The sequence below is a fragment of the Orbicella franksi genome, chromosome 6 (assembly GCF_964199315.1).
Source record: "Orbicella franksi chromosome 6, jaOrbFran1.1, whole genome shotgun sequence".
NCBI lineage: Eukaryota > Metazoa > Cnidaria > Anthozoa > Scleractinia > Merulinidae > Orbicella > Orbicella franksi.
Genome location: NC_138150.1, coordinates 7,786,656 through 7,808,274, shown reverse-complemented (window position 1 = coordinate 7,808,274; position 21,619 = coordinate 7,786,656). Strand labels below are relative to the sequence as shown.

The following is a 21,619-nucleotide window of genomic DNA, read 5'->3' as shown; positions in this document are numbered from 1 at the left end:
GGCTGCTCAGCAGTAAAGGGAAATAACTTAATACTAAGTAAAGTGGAAGGGAAGTCTCTTTCATCAAAGGTTAGGAGATAGGAGACAAAAGAAAGAGATTCAGGAGGGAGGCCTTGAATCTTCTAACTCAGAATCAATTTGGCCTACACCCGCTTTCAGTGTTTGTTACGTGCATAGGCGACATCTTTCGATCATCTCTCGACATTCCATCTTTCGACATGTTATGAAAACGGCTGAAATACCGTTTGCCTGTGAAACTAGCAATTTCTCCCGTTATTAGCGGAACAAATGACAAGTGTATGATAATAACTGACCTCAAGTGAATGAAGAAGATTGTGGACTCCCGATTTACGGGATAATTCAAACGATTTTAGTGTAGTCGATCGGCTCTCAATAGTGACTTCCGGTAGAATTGGGCCGCTACCGCTCAGTTGATATCTGAAAGATGTAAACATTAAAAGCAGTCGATTTATCCCTCACAGAATGTTTTCTTGATGTTCCTAGCCTTGGTTTGATGTCAAATAAATCCATCTTTCATGACTAAAAGTCGAGTTCGACCGTCAAGAAGCCACTTGTGTTTACATTTTGACGTCGGCCAGGTTACGTAGCATGTCGAAAGATGGCATGTCGAGAGATAGTTGCTATGCACGTAACACTGAAAGCGGGTGTAAATCACTTTCTTTCTTTTTCAATGTGTTTCAATCGACCTTGTGAAAGCCCATTTGCTTACAAATGATAGGCCTCAAAAACCAAGTAATAAGCAACTTAATGTTCATCTATTAACTATGAACAAGCATTTCCCTGCATGGAAAAAAGTTACTAGTTATGTTTACCAACAATTTCAAGAAATAAGTATACAGCATTGAATTGTTTTGTGATCGATCTTAAACTTCGCTTGCGCTGATATTGGGATCATATTATGTATTTAGCGAGATCATTCCTGCAAAAAGTTGCGCACATCTTTACACTGAATGCCATTACCATCTACAATTTATAGGATTCAGAAACTCATGACTTCTGTCCTGTTTAATACATTTATTTATCCGTTCTTTTCAAGAACTAAGTGTCCTATGTACAATTACAGGCTTTAACTTACAGAAAAAAATCCATAAAATATTGTCACTAATTCTTATGTCTTCCATTAACAGGCGTGTTAAGCCAATAAAATGGAGTTTTGCCGCACTACAAATGCATTGTTTTTCAATAACATAACTACTTCTGAGATTAATGACGAAAACTTTTTCCCTTAGTAATTTTGTCTGTCAAAAGTGGTACACGACTTTTGTTGTTTGCAGTGACTATTGGCTTAGCTTACACTACGCCGAAGAAATTTGAAAACGGAGGTCTCACTCTGAAACGCATCAAATGTTTTCCGTCCACACTACGCCGGAGGAATTTAAAAACGCAGCAATCACCGGTCATTTTGGATTTGTCTTTACCGCCATCGTTTTAGATAAGGTCCGTTTTTAAAATGTTTTCCGTCCACACTAAAGTGAAAAGCCGGCGTTTTCAAATTCCTCCGGTTTGAAAAGCGTTTTCGGAAAGCAGGATTAAAGCTGCTTTTTCAAATGTCTCACGAGTATTGTGGACGCTGCCTTAGTTATCAATGTCGGTAGGTTCACATTGTGTAGTTGACTTCTTTTTCTCAGCGAGACATGTTAATGTCTTTACCGTATGCAAACCCGACTAAGGGATATTTCGTCAAGTTATATCGCTATAAGTTGTGTAGGTTTTTTTTTTTACTCTTAAAGAGTTTAATTCCAATTGAGCATATGAAAACAACAGCTAAGGGGGAAATCAACTCCACTATATAAAAAAAACTATAATTAGAGGTCCAAGAAAAAAAATTGAGGAACCTAACTAAATAAAGCTCAAAAACCTGTCACCGTGCGACAAAATTCTTTTCGACATCTTCATCTTATTTGTCCAACTTCTAATTCGCTGAATTAACTTCTGCGCACTCTGTCACAGAGTTCTATGATCATGTTTCACCTTTAGTTTTCATACGCTCTGGAGAATTTCTAAAGTTTCTGCATGTTCTCACGATCCTAATAGACTTATGTCAAACCCTTCTAGTTTGATCTGGGTTTATGCTTTTTATTCTTCGTCTTTTGAGTTTTACTCTTTGCCGACCTTCTGAAGAGCTTTCTTGATGTACAGTGGATCTTGAACGTACGGCAATCGGACACATTTGTCAACTGCTCGTTTTGCCCTACGCAAATACGTTGGCACCCTCTGAGCTCTTCACAAGTAGAATTGCTGTTCGTGCTATGCTTGTTTAATTTTCTTAACTGCTTGATAAACTTGTTTAGCGATCCGCCTTGTCTTTTTTTATGCCGATTGGTTGTTGGAGCTGTAGTCGGCAAGGTAGCAGTGGAATTTCGGGAAGCTGCAGACGAACAACAAAGAAGTATAAGGTGACTATACAGCATGACATTCACAATGTCATGCAATTGAATTAGACCATCAAAGGCTGCGTTATTGTTACAGTAACAGTCACAGTTATGATCACAGTAAATGTCGCGGTTACGGCCACGGTCAAGTTAAAGAAACGGTCAGCGCCACGATCACGGTACTGTCACGATCACGGTCGTGTTCCTCATTACTACCGTCGACCATAAACGTCACGGTCATTGTCACGCAAGTCATGCTCACGCTCACCATTAGGCGCAAATTCTTTGCTATTTGGTTTAAACAAAATGTTCAGAGACCTTTTCCACACCTAGCTAATGTCGCGGGCTCCTTTCCTGAACAGTTGTACACTTACTAGCATTGCTGCTGGTGTTTCCCACGTCGTCAGTATCAGTGGGTACAAAGCGATACACGTTGGCTCCGTGACACAGGTTGCTGACAGCCTCGTCCCAGGAATAATCCATGCGAAACTTACCATGGTATCGAGCACTCTGTTAAAAATATATATATATTAAAAACTATATGGAGCCCAACGGAGATTGCCTGAAATTTTTTTTGGATGATAAACAAGCCACAACTTTGACGGAACGCCACTGTACATGTAAAACGTATCGGTGACCCAGGCCCTCTCGGTTATCGTTTTTGAGTGACGATCTTAGTACGAGATAGTGAAAACTACAAAATTAGTCCAACTCTTCACTAGATAGATCTGGATAGATGCAGTTATTAACAGCTTTCTCACTAGTTCTTACAAATAGAATTTGGTTTAACTTATGATCGGAAGAACGGTTTTCTAATCAGTTAAAGGTCAAACCTACCTCCGACTAAGGACATAAAGTTCGTAATCAATGTAAACCGTATATAAAAGGGGAAACTTTCAGTTACATTGTAATCCCGCTTAAAATGAACACCCGCTTACAACGGATAATTTTCTTGCCCCAAAGATAAGCTCAAATATTTTCTCTCACATTAGCCCGCCGAGTAAAGACACCGGTAATATACACAACGTTTCCGTGAGCCGATTGACACGCTCTCATGCAAAATTAGCCTCATTCTGTGACCTCTGGTTATCTTAAGCACTGTTTATCACGTCATGCCACTGTACAATATTGTGCTTCATGAGCATAAGAACTTTAGTTTTTGATCGTCAGTGTTAATATTTCTGCTCTAAATATTCAATGGATATAGCACGATTAAACTGCCCCAAAGAATTTGTCCCCGATGAATGTCGTTTCCCTAAGAAAAATTTAATGCAAATAAATGATAGCAAAGAGTTTCCTAATATTTCGTGGCATAATTAATAAACTAAAACTTACCACAGGATTTTCCACCACAGGCTCTATCCGGCGATTTTTCTGCGATAAAATTGGAAGGAAGTCCATTCAGACCAATTCAATACTAAGTTCAAGGTATTAATTTTCTTTAGTGAAATGCAAGACTTTTCATTCAACGCTGGTTTTGAGAATTTGGTGGTAAATCAGATGATACTGTTGCTATGGAGATTTGAAATGTCAACAAAATGACTCTGACTTGTTGGCAGATGATTGGGCATTGTTTTGACGCCATTACGTTAATGCCAACTGAAAGAGTGGCAGTATTCATCTTTTAAAGTAGAAGTCTGGAAAAATGCCGGAAACTGTTGCCAGCCACCTTAATCATCTCAAAATTGCTCGATATCTTAAGGAGGAGAGTGCAATTTGAACGAAACTCCGTGACTATCATGAATATCCTTAATTCCTCGAGCATCAATACGATTTCTTATTAACAACACGACCGGGAACATTACAAACGCACGCCCGCCTAAAATTTGCAAAACCTCCGTAAGAAAAAAGATGGTGGCTATAAACTTTACCGTATTGCCATACGAACCTTACACAGCCCATGAAGTACACGGAAAGCCATTTTTGGCAATATTTATCCCTGTGCTAACGACATAGCATATACCATATGCGAAGATGTTAGAACTTTACTGAACGTTTCGCGCGCTAAAATTATGGGTAGATATACATCAGTCGCCATCTTTTTTCCACAGAATTGCACCGAAGCGTGAATAAAAAACTCATTATAATTCTGCCTTCTCTCTGCCAATCACAATGAAGTTAACTTCTCAGTCGTATGATAAGGAAGTTATTGAGGGGTAATTAATGCACTTTATTATGCCTTCTCTCAGCCAATCACAATGAAGTTAACTTCTGAGTCGTATTATAAGGACTTGAAGTTATTGAGGACGTAATTAATCCACTTTATTATCTTTCGAAAAAGAACAAATTGTTAAAGGGACTATCGATCTTGATAGAGATAGAAACTGTCTCGACAGCAAAAAGGTAGGCGTGATATTGGTGAATATCCGGTGACAGCTACAAAAAAATGTCCACTCATTCAGATATTTAGAATATTTTGTTTATTTGCAGAAATCCCTCCCTCATATCACATTCTGGAAATATAAAGGGTATAAGAGATTTTAAAGTGTGTTCTACGTTGTCCCATTTTTTTTTTGTCGGTAATTACTTATCAGTTTGTTTCTTTGACTTACGCCGGCGTGATTTAGTTGCGTAGTAAAGGATTCACGGAGTGTGAGAATTCTTAGCACACTTCTCTTCTAAGATTACACCGTCTGGCGGTAAACTGTTAAATTATCGAATGTTTCAGAATACATTTCTGTCAATCATTGAAGTTTGTTGTTGTTGTTGTTGTTGTTGATCCATAAGCAACATGTTTCAGGCGAACTGAACGATTATAGCGGGATAAAATATAATCTTTTCATAAATGCATTCAGGAACAAACATGCTTCTAACAACGTGTTACATTGCCCGTTGTGTCCCCAGTTATTTTTGCCGAAAAAATATTTCCTTTTGATCACTCAACGATTACGTAAGAAAAAACAACAGTGAAACGAGAAAAACGTTTTGGTATTTCTTTAAGTATTCGTGGTATGATAACAGAGCACTTCTTTTGAGTTTCATGAAAGAGGCATACTAATGACCGGAAATGTTGAAACTCAAACGTTCTTAGCATTAACTTTACTGTAGGAATGTCTCACACTGGGTAAGTGAAGGACCCGTTAAGGTAAAGATATTTCGCGCCGAAGCAGCTTGTGCAATTGTGGGCTTTACTGACTGTGTAAAAAAAGGTCATGTTAGATTAAAAGGTATTAGCAATAAATCTTATTACGGCCATTAATTATCTTGATTAATTACGACCCCTCCGAGGAATTCTTTAATTCGTTTAAAGTCTCGTTTCTTCGTGGAGAACCCCTCTGTTTGTATGTGGAAAGTCGCTTAACAGATAAAGCCTTTGTGCGGAGATTACAGCCTCTAGCTTCTGTCAATTAATCATATCAAAGAGCTCGTTTAACTCAAACGAAACAGAGGGAACTGTCAAATTGTGGTTCTGTGTCTAGGCGAATTACCCCAAGTAAGTTTTAAAAGTTAAAGGTCCCGGGTTTGTTTAAGATTACCGCCTTAAATTAGATTAATTTGATTTGAAAACAGCGTTTTCACTCTGCAAACGTATCAATTTTTTTTCCGTCCAAACTACTCCAGAGAAATTTGAAAACGCAACAATCATCAGTCATTTTGAATTTGCGTTTCAAGAAAACTCCATCGTTTTCCAAAAGCTCCGCTTTCAGAATGTTTTCCGTCTACACTAAAAGGCAAAGCCGGCGTTCTCAAATTTCTCCGGTTTCGGAAAGCTCGGTTTTCGTGACGGGTTAGTGTGGACGGTTAAAAGGCATAGCCGTAGAAATAGAGCTGGCGCAGAGTGGACGTGGCCTTAACACAGTGGAAAGCAGTTTGGAGCCGAAACTCAGAGAGGCAAAACAGGAAAATCGTTAACAGAACAAGATCTGGGTTATTCATGTGAAAAGCAAAACCGCTGGATGTCAAAGGAAAGGGTCTTGCAACGGTATTACTGTCATAAAAATGATACATTAAGCCGGCCATCTTTCAAGTATGATAGCTATTGAATTAATAATCTTTGATAAGACATATTTTACTTTAGTGGATCCATTCCAAGCGTTATTATTGATTCTTTTTTACTGAATGTAAAATCGGTTCATCGAAGGGATTTTTTTTTTCGTGTAGTTTTTTTTTTTCTCTCTAGCTTTTATCTAATCCAACTAACATATCCTTGTTGCTGTCATGATCTTAGATGGCTAACTTGATACTGTAAACTAAAGACATTGTGACGGACTTAACAGCTGTCATTAACCAATTCACAGATAAAACAAACTTCGAACAAACAGAAACTCGCTGGTCAAATGATAATCTTCTCTGCACAAGGTCAGACCCGAGTCGACTTCCAAGAAACATCGTTTCAGGAAAAACCAATACAACAGCGGTGGATTCAATTAGAAGCAGAGACTTCTAAATGACGCAATTAGAGAAGACATTGTACTCGACAAGAGTTCATCAAGACAGCTATTTATCGATCTGTCAACGCACGGCACGAGTTGATTAAGTTCTCAGGCGGGCGCTCTCAGTTGACGAAAAATCACTTTGATCACTTGAAGTACTTTGCTCAACAGGTTTGAAGAACTGAAGCACTTCTCCATTATTGAACTAAATTTGGATGCCAATTAGCCAAGAAGAGGAATGCTGAACAGCTTTTGCAGGTCAACGTGTCAAGGACAAAGGAATTCTCAAATTCTTCAAAATGGAAATTTGATGAGAATTTCGTTCTTGAGTCGCTCTAATGTCTGCTTAATCGTCAGAAGAAAAAATAAAATAGGCCTTGGCATTTTATTCAAATTAGGTGTAGTCATTTGAAATAGTCTTACTAGTTTTCTGTCCGCAGTGAAGAAATCGGAAAGTTTACCCCCAGGGGTTTGTAAAAATTAGCAGGTAGTATCACATTTATGTCTTCTTGTTTTAAAACGTTTCGGCCAAATCAACTGGTATCAAGTGCGGTTTTAGTTTGTACATTTTCTAATTCAGCATGTACTAAGAGTGTGTGGTCAACGCTTACAACCTCGAACACGTTCCAGAATGTATCTTCCAAAGGGTCAGAGCATTAGAGTTTTTATGACTTTGTGTCGTTTCCCGAATAATCTTAATAACCGGATTTGTGGTGACTCACGCTTAAGCTTGCTCGAAGTAGTAATGAACCATTTCGACTAACATTGCCTACTACTTCAGACGAGAGGAGAAAACAAGAGGTCATTTAACTGAAAACAAATCATGGTTAGATTCGCACTTCAGATTGAAAGCGAATTACACTCAACGTAAGCAAACCGAGGCAATCTTTACTACTATACATGACTCGTGGCACGATCAACCTTGATTTGATTCCTGTCCAATTTCGGTGACGGTCTAAACTAATTTTTTGCATACACCTTTTTAGGCCGGGGCACAAGCCAGGCAAAGAAAAAAACAGTGCCTTTTTTCCTCGTTAAGTCACGTTTTACCTGGAGTCCTAGAAGGAGCAGATTCCACAGTGTGCAATCGCTCAGACTTTCGTGTCCGAGGCCGGGCGTATCCTCAACAAAACATACCGGAACACGCGAGCAAGTTTCGACTTTCAGACATGCAAATGCCTGCAACAAAGGAAAATATGTATTTGTTTAACATCGTATCTTTCATAAAACCATTGATTTACGGCGTGATTCAAGTCGGTTGTGTTCTGTGCTAACACTCTAAGTCTTTACTGTCTATTGGAAGTTTAGTACCTTGCTGAGGTCGAAAAACGCTTGAAGCTCCAAGATGTTCTTTTTGGTGCTTGGAGGTAAGGACCCACGGCACAGTTTCTGTAGCGTTTCTACCTGAACTTGGTGCCTGGCTTTCTTTCTTTTCTTTGTTTCAACAAATGAAAACAAGAGCGTTGCAAAAAAAGCAGCGACCATTGTTCGCCATAGTTCCATCTTGAAAAGTCGATCGCCAGAGGGAATCGTCGACGATTGCGGAGTGCTGAAGTATTTTTGAAGACGGCTGCGGGCGACCTCCCTTCGCAGTGAAACAGTTTGCTGTTGATCTGGAGTTTAGATATTTATACACGATGATTTATGTAGTATTCAGAGCCGGCCCAGGTCAATTGTGTCAATTCTGTATGATGACATTGCCAGACCTCCAAACGATATTAAATATCTGTTTATCCCATGTCAATCGCTGTTTCCGAATTCTTGCCAAGAAATGTTTCCTTCTTGAATATTTACGCCAAAATTTGCATGCGACGAAACAATTTTCAAATGAAACAACAGTTGCACTCGTTGAAAACGTCTCCTTCTTGTCATATGATTACGTTCTCTTCTGCTTTAGAAGGCTGTGGCAAGCATATAAACATGCAGGCGTGTCAAAAGGTTAAAGTCCGAGAGAAGAATTGAGTCCTGAATTCGCTAAACATGAAAGTGTTTGCCAACCCTTTTCGGAAATTCAATTTCGTTTTGGACGGATATCGTTTAGTGCTCGTGGCGGGAGACTCGTGAATTTTCTGTGGTTTTTAAATAGTAAACGTTGTTTACATACTTTCAGCCTAATTTGACGAGCAGATTTCGCAGTTTCGTTAGAATGAATAGTTGACCTCAGCGAGTCTTTTTTTACCAAAAAAAAAAAATAATGTAAAGGCGTTAACGGCATCCTTTGAAGTTGTCACGAGTTCCAAACGAAAGTCAAATTCTTTTTAGAAAATAAGTAGCGGCGGCAGAAGGTTTATAAACACTTTTTCCCACATTTTTGCAGTCAAAGTGAAGTTTCATATAAAGCCATCTTATTTCATTGAGGGGAGAGAGAGTTTTTTAAATCAAAACAAGCTTGTAATTCTGATTGGAATCCATGCTTAAATAACCTTAACAACCTCAGAATATAAACTCTGCAAATATCGACTGTCTGTGTTTCGGCTGCGGTTTCTAAATTTTTCCGTCAGCGTTACAAGGCGTTAATTTTACCAAAGACAGCTTATCCTTGACCTGGAAGAGATAATCTTGCGCGCGAATGGAAAAAACCCGTTATAAATACGTTATCAGCATTTGACTACTGTTTCGTTCGATTTATCAGTAATTTGGAAACAGTGAACAAGTCCTGACTTAAGCTCAAACGGAATTCAAAGGACGTGATGTACTCCTACCGAGGTCAGGGCCAGACACGATAGTGAGCACTTGAAAACCACCTGGACGAATCCACATAAGAGGGGTCAAGTTTCCTTGTTAGTCCATTTTTTGTTTAACTATTTTATATTTAACCTGAAGCAAGCTCTTGGCGCAAATTGCCTGAATTCCAGAAAATGTACTTTGATTCCGATGTCAGAGTACAGCTTTTTCTCACCTCTTGAAATACCGTGAAGGGGGCGTTTTCGCGACGCCAAAGAGGAAAAACCAAGTGTGGTCGGGTTTGCCAACAATAACACAGAGAGATTTGTTTGCACAATTTAAGGCATAAAAGTACTCCTTTTAACAGTAGATTAAACCGGTAAAGCGTTTAATTCTTCCTGAGCGGATGGATCGACGGATTATAGCGGGCCAAGGGAATTAAGTCGCGGAAACTCCGTCGGTTGAAGACCGCATTCACGATGGCTTAAAGTTTAGCGAAAATATTTCAATTTCGTCGTTTGAAATCCGTCAAAATAACTAAAAAAAAATCATGTCTGAGCTCCCTCTTACGTGTTTTGCACGTAAAAGGCAGGGAGATAACTCGGAAACCACAAGGTTCATTTATCCCCCTGGCTCGACTTTAAGCACATATCTTTTCCCTAAGTTATTGTAATATTCTATGCAAAAGTGTCTAGAGTAAATAAAGCATTGTTGTTGTCTTTAAGTTTGAGATTCGTGGAGCCACATGTATGTCACACACATTCATCATTCGCATTTTCGAAGTGGACTTTACTCTACCATAGTTCTGTAGACCTTAACTGACCAACGAACAGCGGAGAAGAAAATTCATAGTTCATTTCGCTAAGTATTTAGACGTAAACAGCATCCCGGGGGAAGGGGGTACTTCGCTAAATTTCGGCAAGAGATCAAGTTATGACCATAATCTCTTGGTTTCGTGAAGGGTGCGGTCTTAAGCCCTGTTCCTATTTAAAGATGAAGCGAATGAAACTTGATGCGTTATTTACGGGAAAAACAAAAACTAAGAATAACGTGAAAGGGTCAACTTTGTTTTGGAAAGTTCAGTTTTAAAAGATCATTTGTTTTCCGTTTGGATGGGCGTTTAAGCATTGCAATTTAAGCTGATACAATTTAGGTACCCTATTTAAGGGGTACATATGTGTTCATCGAAAACAAAAACCAACAGGGGCAAAAGTGATTCCATATTTAAGGATCTAGAACCTCAAAAACCACACCTTATTTCGCGGCACATACCTACGTAGCCCATGTTTTGTCGACAGAGCAACGTAACCCTGAAATTTTTAGGCACAAATTCAATCGGCTTTTCTCTCATCAGTGTAGATTTTAATCAGGATTGTGATTTAGATTTAAAAAGATAGTTCAACCGGAAAACCGAGGAGTTCGAAGGGCACTGACTTCTCAGCTGTCTGCAGCACCAGAAAGACGAATGAGGAAGAGATTATAAATGGAACAGAAATTAAAACGAAAATTTAAAACATATGTGCTTGGTGGATAAGTGACACCACAGACTAAACTAGCTGCCATTTCAAGCAATTCCTCTGCCGGGCTCGTGCAAATTACGTCAGGCTATAACTGTGTTATTTTGGTAAATCTCACTTCGCATTGCACGTGAACTGCATGTGAATACACGTGAACTGCAGGTGAATTCCTGTTGATGCATCCTAAATTAAAGTCTGGAATGGTCCCTGGAATGCACCTCTCTCGTTCCTGCACAATCTCTCTATTTTGTCTCTGACTGTAACGCAGGGCATAAGTTTAGTTTCCATCAACGTTTTGTAAAGTTAATTTGAGTGACCCTTTTAATTTTACGATATTTATAACTTTCTCTCGTCCCCACAGCCCGTGCATTTTAGGTCACGTAACTGTTGGTGCTGGCCAAAAGGATCGCGGCCTCCAGGACTGAGGTTGGCGCGTGCGCAATATTAAAAAAATGCGTCTAATTCCAGTTTCTGCGCAGTATATTTTCGAGTTTAAAACGCCTCAATGAAGACTTTTCATGGTGGATTACATTAATAATGCGATGAATTAAGTGCCAATAAGATTTTGTGTCAACGATTAAAGTTTTAAAAAAATCGTACTCTTAAATTAATTAATTTCAATTCGCCTTCGCATGTAACTAGCAAGGACTTTCTCTACGCCTTCGCGGTTGTCTATAGTCTCCTCCGCCAAAGACGAGCTTGTGCTACTTGTCCCTACCCCGCATTCTTCGCACTCGGATTTTGAGCATCACGGACGTTTTCTCGCTCCGAGCTCCCCATTTGCAGTTCGATTTGAAGGCAAGTCTACTAACTACATGTAGCCAGTCTCTAAAAGGAACTGACGCGAGCTCGTCTTGGTAAAAAAAACAAAGTCTGATGTGTGTAAACAATGATAAAAATTTGTTTGTGTTGACTTTCGTTTTCATTATTGGCGTGCATCCAGTCTTATTCTTTTTCGACAGTCGAGTTAAAAGCGAGAAAATACATGTGGCAAAAACTGTACACGAGGCTGATTTTTAAGTTTTCTTTACCGCCATTTTGAAAAGGATATGAAAACTGTGGAAATATGGTGTTATTAGGGGTGAAATAATGTCAGTTAGAATTCATTTCCGATTTATTTACGATCTGCTTAGCGAAAAGTTTTCATTGTAACGAATTCGAGTGCAGACGATTCCCCTGAAAACGATCAGTGCAGTCTGTCGGAGACGAACTAATCCGTCGGTAACAGTCCAAATTCTCGTTCAATTCAAACGCAACAGTTCACGCCATTGTTTGCATCGTTCTAAGGATTGACACACACGAAGATTGTACGTTCTCTCTTTCACGCTTCGGAAGTCAGTGAAGCTGTTTGAGAACGTCTGTTTGCTTTTTCTGCCCGCTCTACCCCACCATGAGTTAATTTTATCAACCGGCAACGCCCACAAACGGAAATTCAAGGGTATCGGGGATAATACCGAAACTACGATTCATCACGATCAGTGTACTGACAAACTTATTCCTCTCAGCTATCTTGACTCTCTGCAAAACATAAAACTAGATCTTTTCAGCAAGAGTTAAGCAAAGTTTTAGCTTAGACATGACCAAATGCAAAACAAATTACAATCCATAGAACCAGAGATTTCACTTTTAAGACGCAATCTTCAAAAGCAACCTTTAATGTGACCTTCTAAAAATATTCAATGTTATGTCTAGACTCTCAAAGAACGCCGCGTGGGTTATCACGTCTTGTCCACGCGGAACTATCTCCTCCTTTCACTCATGATAATTCCTTCCCTGCCTTCCTTTGTCAATAAAATTAAGCGTCGCACGAACAAGCAGTGGAAGAGATTTAAGGAAAATTCAGCATCTTTCTGATGCCAGAGGACATTTTAGCCTTTTCTCGCCTTCATTTTACATGGCCCAGCAGATTTTGCGAAGTTAGTCAAGTTCCTTGACTGATGGTTGGAAATGGTTTAGTTTTGAAACTGTCATTCGATGTCAGTATTTCACGGCACCACGAGTAGAAGATATTTAGAAAGGAAAACTAATATAACCACGTTCGTGCCATATAAGTTTGTTACAGTTGTTTTATTTTGTTGATGGACGGTGAGCAATCTTTTATCAACGAAATTAACGTTAGACCTACCCTGAAAAAAAAAAAAAAACCGAAGATAACCCTAACGTAATTTTAGAAAGAACCCTTAAAATACCGAAACAAGGGCGTGGTTCAATTTTCCTTTTTCCATAGATGTACCGCGCCATCATTCAGTTTTAAACTGACATTTTTACAATTGATCTGTCCTTGAAGACTGTTCCATCGAACCCCCGTTTTTTCAGGCTTTTTAAAAGCTCTGTCTGGGGTCTTCATGCTGCGACTTATGCTTACATCTCAAAGGTACTGCGATATCTACAGCTATGGCCATTTAAAACTGAACATCTCAAAAGTCATATTTTTTATCCAGTTAAAAAAAGTAGCAGTCAAGAAAGTTAGACGATTTTTAAAACTACCTCAGGTATGAGGCTTTGCCCGTGTGAACACGGCTCTGATGTTTAATTGGCCTTAATAAAATCTGCTGACTAACTATTAGGAAAACACGCATCTGGTTGACCTCACAGGGACTGTCTAATTAACGATAGGCGGAAACTGAAGCTAAATAAGGCTTCAAACATGCCTTAACTACCACTTCTGTCTAGAAGCTTGCAATTTCAGCCGTACGTGCCGGTCTAATTTTGGGGGCTCAAGCGCCTGAATGGGTAAAATGAGAACTGGCTTTTTCCGTATTTTTTCATTGGAAAAATGGGACTTGGCTGGTCACTGGAGCTGAGAATCTCAAATAAAAGCTGGATATTTAACTGGGATTTGGCTAAAAATCAAGAATGGGTGGGAAATTGGATTTATACCTCTCCTCCCGCCCCCTCTCCCCCACTTTACCTTTCAGGGCCCTCAATTCTGCTCTTTTGGGCTCTTCACTTAGCTGTGCGACGGCCTAATTATAAACGTCAAAGCAACCCACTTAAACAGAAGTTTGCCTCTCTATACAAAAAGTCTTAACTAATTGTTAACACTTTTTCGCTGAAAACCCTGCAGCTATGCTAAGTTTCATGTTTCTCGAGATTCCGGCAAAAATTTGACCGCAATTTCTCAAAAGTTGCTCAAAAAAAAGTCAAAAGTTGTTAGTTGCTCAAAAGTTACCCCACACAAACAAAAACAAAACATTTTGTTGCTCTGTTCCTTTATTTGGTCTGTTTCAAAAGTACAACAAAAGTAAGATTTCTAACAATTTTTGCACAATTTTGCGGCGTAACCAGCGTTGCTAAATAACTTTGTCCTCAATTAAAACCAAAAAATATATGAATAAAGACCATGCATCAATATGAATATTAATCTTGTAAAAATTGTTCACCTCATTCAGTCGAGTGTGAATCTTCGTCCGCCATTTTGATTTAAAAAAAAAAAAAAAAAAAAACCCGCTGACCTAGCAGGCCGCTGCATGCATCTCGCACCCATGATCTGCAACAGTTGGGAGGGGGATCTGGCTTCTTTTTCACAGGAAATTAATAAATTGTCTACTAAAACATTGTGAAATTTGGAAGCATGGCCAATTTAAGCACTAAAAGCTGCTCCGATTTCTCAGAATTGATAGAAAACTAGAAATTGCTCAGAATGCAGAAAGTTGCTTGAAACGAAGAAGTTCCTCGAAATGCAAGAAGTTGCCAAAAGGTTGCTGAGCAACTTGTGGAAAGCCCTAGTTTCTTGCAGACACGTTGTTTTTTCTTGCATTTCTGACGAAATTAACTCATTACCTGACACAGCATGCAGTCAATGTTTCAAAAAATATATATGTATAACGAATCAGGAGATTTCCTCCTTATTTTTTAAAAAAAAATTGAACATAAACTGCGATAAGGTCTTTTCTGTTTAGCGAACGCCTGCCACGTGAGCACACGGCCCATCACGATCAGCTCAGGTGACTTTTTTGAAAGAGACTGGAACTAGTAATAAAGGGGATTGGCACTAGTGTCTTCGAACGCCTGGGACATTAAAGCAAGATTTCGTTTACTGGACGTTTGACGTTTTTCAGATTATTTTGGCAACTGTGCAACTGTACGACCAAAATGCCGTCTGAATGTCCCTCTTGCCATGAAATAGCGGTTGATACGGAACCAGGAGGAGAGTTAGTGTGTCATGAATGTGGAGCTGTGGTCGAGAGCAGAGTATTCAGCTGTGAAGCCGACAGTTCAGGTGGCTGGACTTATATGAACGTTGACGGTACAGCGAGATTTGATGGTCGTTACGAGTTGTCTAAAGAGGTAAGGCAACGATTGCCAACAAGCGACACTTCAGTAACAGAAAAACTCCTTCAGAAGTGCCTATACCTTCAGGGAAAGCGCATGAACCTGTCTAACGAAATTCTCAACGAAGCACGGCAACTCTTGTTAAACACCGTTGCACCAAAAGTCAACTCTGGGGAAATTCGACGCATTTCACGCCGGAGAAACGTCCTTACCGCTTGCTGTTTGTTCATCGTATGCAGACAGAATAACTTGCAGTTAACATACAAACGCATGGCTGAAGTTGCAGAATGCAACATGTTTATACTTGGAAGATCTGTGAAAATTCTTCTGCAGGCACTCGACATCAAGCTCGAATATGTTGGTGTCGAGTCCATGGTGATAAGCGTCCTTTCACAGTTGTCTGTGGCGGACAAGTCCTGCGAGAAGCTTTGCCTCGACCTGTGGCACATTTTTAAATACTTCAATTTAATAGGAGGAAGAAATCATCCCGCAGCAGCCACGTGTCTGGTGCTTCTGGTTTTGGAGTGTAAGAACATTACCCCCAGCAAGGAAAAGATTGCAGAAGTGTTAGGAAAACATTCTGTGACAAAGGCGCAGGTGGCAAACCAAACAAAAAATGCGAGAAAAGGTTTAGTTGATCTCGCCAGAGAGGTACCTTGGATACCACAATCTGTGAAGCCGATGTACATTACCAGGCACATCATTGACATAGTCAATTTTCACAAGAATTGCGTAAACCTGGATTTATCCACAGTCAAGTCTAACAGAATGAAACAGAAAGAAATTACCGAGCAGGATCGGAAGACAAAGATACAAAAGGCTAAGGCCCGGTTATTAGACAAAGAACAAAGACAACAAGAGTGTAGCTCGAATGAATCTAGCAAACCTGACAGCGACCATTCCCTCCCAAACGCTGTATCAAGTCACCAAAGCAAGGATGAAGTGGTTGTGATACAACCAGGAACTAGCTCATCAACACAAACAGCTGGTCCAAGCACTGACAGTTCAGATGTCTCAGCTTGCATTCACAATAACAGCTGTACAGAAGGTCCTTTAGATGATTCGGCAAAGTACAATGATTTAGATGACAATGATATTCTTATTGAGAGTCTCCTTAAGAACGGCTACTCTGAAGAAGAGCTGATGGATGGCTACTTTGAGTCAAGAATGTGTAATCTTCAGAGTTCACAGTGTGATCCTGAGGGCGAGAGGGAGGATCTAGATGAACAGGACATCGCAGAAGTAGAGATGCATCACTATCTATGGTCAGTTGCAGAGATGGAACGAATAAAAAGTCTAAAGGACCCAACACTTGACGATAAGCTGGGTGAAGAATGCCAACAACAGCAAGGCTAATAATGCTATCAAGATACTATTTATCAAAGAAAAAACTGCCTATCACCGTCTTCCCCTTAGGGTTGAACCCTGGGGCCAAACAGGGGGTGGGGGACTATCTGATAAAAGAGTGAAGTCGTCTTAAGAATTTCCCAGTGGTAACAAAATCTTAGAAATTCCAGGGGGAATTAATTTGGTTATTTATATACATGTTGCATGTTATTATTACCCTTGTACAATTTGGTATTTACCTTTGTTTCATATACAATATATTATCATAAACCAGAACAAAGAAAAATACCAAACTTAAACCACAACATATACATTAAAATTATCATAACTTGCCTTTAAGCGATCAACTTACTGGCAGATGTGCAGGGCTGAAATTGAAAATTATGAGGTCTACATGTAGCTGTAGGACAGCTAGCCTGCAAACGCAGACGTATTTCCGGCTGTCACTTGGTTCCGTCGAAAAGTAACGTCTGCGAACCCGAGCCAGAAAACGATTTCTGTGACGTAATGACTTTTGTTTCTCCTTGGCCAATCAGATTTCACGATAGAATGAAACTCGAGTGCTCCTCGCAGCGAATACCTCGTGCAATAGTTTTGGGGTTATTTGAGCTAAACTGTGATTGGCTTAGAATTCCTATGTCACAGAAATCGTTTTCTGGCTCGGGTTCGCAGACATTATTTTTCAGCGGAACCAAGTGACAGCTGGAAATACGTCTGCGTTTGCAGGCTATAGGACAGCCAATGAGAATTGCAATTCTCCAAATGAACAATGGCAAACCAAATGTAATAAATGAACAGCCATTTTCAGATAGCCAATAAACTGACATGAGATGACTTTGAATTGAAAAAAACCCAAACAATTAAAATGGTTCCCACTGGATGAGTGAGTGATAAGTGTGTTTGGGTGAAATTTTCTGGTTTGCATGCGACTTCAACAAATATAATTTCAAATTAGGGCCAGTGTGGAAATTAGCGCTCACCCACTCACTATTATGAATGTGAAAAGCATTGGGCGAGTACAAGTCATTGATCATTCATCCGTTTGGTGAATACGATTTTCATTTTTGGGAAAATATTATTTTAAGCTTAAAGATTGATAACATTCCTTTTTATTTTCCATTTTATTTCCAGAATATCTCAGAACGAGAACTTACCAGTGCTTTTTTTAATCTTTTTTATCTTCCAAGATGCCCAAGTAATTTGCCAATGTAATACACAACATAATGTTTCAAAAATAGACAAAATGAAGTGCAGCTTCCTCCTGTGATAATTTACATGATGGTTACACATGTAGGAAGTGATATATGCACTGCTGGTCTCTAGTTGAGCCAACAGTTATTAGTGAAGATGGCACACAATGGCAACAAGGATGTTTGCTCGCTAAGAAACGAATCTCATGAAGATTTTTCTTGATACACAAACTGCTTTGAGAGTTTAAGTGACTTTGTTGTAGTTATGTTTGGGTTTTTTAAAAGTCTTTTAGTATAATAATTTTTCATTGAAGGAAAAACGTCAGTCTTCCACGTGCAGACAAGTTGACCACAGCAGTTCGTTAAGCTGTTTTTCAGTTAAAACTATGGAAATCACTAATGTGAAAAATTTCCAAGGAGTGTCAAAATTTGATGACAAATACGAGGGTAAAACACTAGTCAAAATGGATCCGTCATCCCAAGGAGGTGTCTTGAAAATGGACCAGAACAAGAAAATTCAACACGAAATGGCACTGAAGCAGGGCCTCCGTGATTACAGGATATCGAAAAACGCATTTGTGAATCATTGTGGAGACTTTCTGGGGTAGGGGGGGGATCTTTCTGGACAAGTGGAAATTATTCTCGGCAAGTCAATTTGGAGTCACTCACCTGAATGATGAGTGCTGTCAAATTTTAGTTTTGAACACTGATTAGGTCCAACACTGATTAGGACAACTGTAGAATGATAATTATTATTATATTACTCTACAGTTACCCAAATTAAATTGGGCTGGTGCTTTTTGTTAATTGGAGCAATGCTGCTTTTGCCAAGTTGGACTGCAAACAATCCTTATTGTTAGAAATCAACAAAATAATATAAATTAAAACAATTAAGAGGCTGGCTCCCACTGAGTGATTAAGCAATTTTAGTGTATTTTTTATTCGTGATTGGATTTACATCATTTGTCAATAAATTCTTGTGCACTACTGTAAGAGTTTAATTAAATATGATTGTATGGAACCAAATGTTCAATGGTGTTCTCATGCAAGGAGTGAAAGATGAATACACTGAAATTTCAACCACCTACATAGGCCCAGTTGTCCGCTAAGTGATGTGGACTTTGATGTGACCTTTCTCAAACTAGTTAGCATAAGAACAACAAAAGCAGAGAGGTCTGTATCAAAACAAGGTCACCTCCAGCCTCACTTGTATTTATGCACCAGGTAACTGAACACAACTGTGAAATGGCCAATTATAGTTGTACTATCTAAAACATTACAGCAGGTATCCTGCTTAATACATTAAAATGTAAACAAACAAACAAATGCTATAACACAACTGAGCACTTATACAGCTCTCAACACTATGACTTTGTACCAAGGTTAATTACATTTCTTTGCACTTGAGCGAGGAGGATTATAGATTCCCCCCATCTCTGAGAGTGTCTGTAACATGATAGTGGTTGGAACAACAATCCAGATACTGTTAGCAAACACAAAGATAGTCCAGAAGTAGAAAACCTTTTCAAAACTGTCAAAGGTAGGTGGCCAGTCCTGTAGAAATACAAAGATGAACCTCAAGTTGCCAAGCATATAAGATTTACCTTTTTGACTTTCTGTTGCCCTCAACGACAAATTTCCCATAACAAGAACAAAACATAGCCAAGATGACAAGCCATAACAATGTGTAGTTCCAGAAAATATCCATACCCTTGCCACAGCAGGGATTGGGATTTCCTGGGGGTGGGGGTTCTCTAAGACCAAAACAATTAAAGAACTTAGAATTTCCAGAGGGGTGGGGCATCTTAGAAAAAAAATCCCTTCCGTGGGGGTAGGTATTAATATTTTCTGGAACTACACAATAAAGAAAATTGTCAACTATGAGTTATTGCCTAAAGAATAAATTTAACATAGTCTATTGTGAGTCTGTCAGTTGGTTAGCTCTACTGGTAGAAAACAGTTACACACATTTACTTCCTGTACATTTGATTTTTTTTCTTTTGCATCGGTGCACACTGCATACAATGTGTGAAACCATTTGAATTGGTCGATGTAATGTTCACAATAAAACAGTTCTTTTCTACATGCAATTGAACATAATTTATGCAGTGAAACTATGCTAAATTTAGGCAATTTAACAATTACATCACTCACCCTCGTTTTCTACGAGCGATAGTCAACTTGGCTGTGCCTCATTGACCATCTGCTCGTAGAAAACTCGGGCTCGTTGTCTTGAATTGTTAAAAATGATCTAAAACCACATTCTCAGAACTTACATAAAAGAAACACGAGACAATCAGTAAGAAGACTTTTTGTTTTGATCCTTGGTAAATTTAGTTATAACTCCCATGATCAGAATAACAGCTCTCCAATCTTTTTTAGAGACTGGAGACTTTACCTGTACTGTGGAGTGTTTTGCTTACCACTGTAACATGTTTGAAGCCGCAATAAATCTCTGTGGTACAATATAAGATGGCACCCATAAGTTGAAAAGTAGACACTAAGATGGACATGAAATGGCGCCACCAAAGATCTTTGACAATAGATCTGTACCTGTTAAAATTACCAAATGCTGTTGTCATTTGAACGCAAGCAGTGTCACTTTCTCTACTGATATAAAATAAGTCTTGTATCTCTCATAAAATTGGTGATGATTACCGGTAATCAAAAAATGCTCGGTGATTCCTTTGTAAGTTTTACAAGTTTTGACAGCAAACTCTCAGACCACATGAATTAATGTCCCAACTTGACTTTGTAAGTTTGATGACAGACCATTTAAAAGTTTGCTGATGAACTATAAAAAATAATTTGCAACATTAATTTGTTGTAATAATGTTGATGAACGAAACATATTTTGAACCAAATAGTGCTGCTTAAACTGCAAAATGTAACAAAAGTTAAATTATTAGTTTTAATCACAATCACAATACAGTTGAACCTCTCCATACAGACACCTCTCTAATACGGACAGTTTCCTCTGTACCGACAAAATTCCCATACATTTCCTATAAAAAAAAACCTCTATAATACAGACCCTCCCTAAAACAGACAATGGACACTAAATCTTGGCCCTAGGGAGCAAATTCATGCAAATTTAACATCTTTATTACCGACACTCCAGGGACCAGGTGTGGATAATTTGCAGTATTTACCATTTCCTGTCGGTGGTTACACAAACATTGACACTAAATGATATCAATATGTCAAAATGCTAGTTTTCAAAACTTACATTTACAAATGCAAATACAATACACTCTTAACTGTCAGAGGAGACTAAAAGTGACCTCATCATAATGACCTCTCCGTGATGGACACCTCTCTAATACGGACACTTCACTCTGTCCCTTCAGTGTCCTTCTTAGAGAGGTTCAACTGTAATAGTAAATGAAGCTACTTAGATTATGTTTAGTTACCGAATGCAATTCTGCAACATTAAAATAGTTAAAAAAATCAAATTAAATCTCTTAATAATACAAAACCCTTTAGAGGTACTCGAAACTTCTCAAAAACTTACTTTCTACAGGTTTTTCATTAATAATAGCACAAACTGTACTGTACCATAAAATGCATAGAGGCCCCATGATAACCAGTTCCATGTAGGAAATGAGCATCACACAAGGATCCTTAGTTCGCCAGTAACGAGTATCCAACTTGCCATACTCTATAACCATCCACTTCCATCCACGGCCGGAAGGACCAATAACCCTGAAAAAGGTGAATAAATGGCATTGTTATACCTCCTGACTCAAATACATTTTCTGTTTGGAGGAGAACATGTCACGTCTCATGGGTCAAAACTCACTAACTCCCTAGGGCTAGCAAAACTCACTAACTCCCTAGGGAAACAAAAACTTGAACTT

The 21,619-nt window shown here is 39.0% G+C and overlaps 3 protein-coding genes across 3 annotated transcripts in view; 1 reads left to right on the top strand and 2 right to left on the bottom strand.

Moving 5' to 3' along the window:
- Positions 1-1,015: 1,015 nt before the first annotated feature.
- Positions 1,016-8,738, bottom strand: LOC145489345 (uncharacterized). Its single transcript, XM_081468310.1, has 5 exons — positions 8,078-8,738; positions 7,817-7,945; positions 3,729-3,767; positions 2,768-2,903; positions 1,016-2,389 (listed from the first exon to the last, which is right to left on the bottom strand). Exons 1-5 carry the CDS (start codon positions 8,267-8,269, stop codon positions 2,073-2,075), a joined length of 813 nt encoding a protein of 270 aa, XP_081324436.1. The 5' UTR covers positions 8,270-8,738; the 3' UTR covers positions 1,016-2,072.
- A 5,996-nt stretch (positions 8,739-14,734) lies between these two features.
- On the top strand, positions 14,735-18,679 carry LOC145491461 (uncharacterized). The gene has a single exon (XM_081470699.1). It carries the CDS (start codon positions 15,043-15,045, stop codon positions 16,576-16,578), a length of 1,536 nt encoding a protein of 511 aa, XP_081326825.1. The 5' UTR covers positions 14,735-15,042; the 3' UTR covers positions 16,579-18,679.
- Position 18,680: 1 nt separating this feature from the next.
- The window catches only part of LOC145491477 (uncharacterized), a 5,837-nt gene continuing 2,898 nt past the window's right edge, over positions 18,681-21,619 (bottom strand). The window contains exons 2-4 of the mRNA XM_081470719.1: positions 21,318-21,464; positions 20,183-20,312; positions 18,681-19,313 (exon numbers count right to left, since the gene is read on the bottom strand). Coding sequence (XP_081326845.1) covers positions 19,143-19,313; positions 20,183-20,312; positions 21,318-21,464 — 448 coding nt within the window. The 3' untranslated portion in view covers positions 18,681-19,142. The remainder of the gene's footprint in view (positions 19,314-20,182; positions 20,313-21,317; positions 21,465-21,619) is intronic.

What these genes read in the sequence shown, in the direction of transcription:
- LOC145489345 (XM_081468310.1), bottom strand. Translation starts at nt 8,269, where the DNA reads ATGGAACTATGGCGAACAATGGTCGCTGCTTTTTTTGCAACGCTCTTG. An exon ending in CGTTTTTCGACCTCAGCAAG is followed by an intron (nt 7,946 to 8,077) that starts GTACTAAACTTC and finishes CCTTTGTTGCAG; the next exon opens with GCATTTGCATGTCTGAAAGT. An exon ending in TGCTCCTTCTAGGACTCCAG is followed by an intron (nt 3,768 to 7,816) that starts GTAAAACGTGAC and finishes ATTTTATCGCAG; the next exon opens with AAAAATCGCCGGATAGAGCC.
- LOC145491461 (XM_081470699.1), top strand. Translation starts at nt 15,043, where the DNA reads ATGCCGTCTGAATGTCCCTCTTGCCATGAAATAGCGGTTGATACGGAA.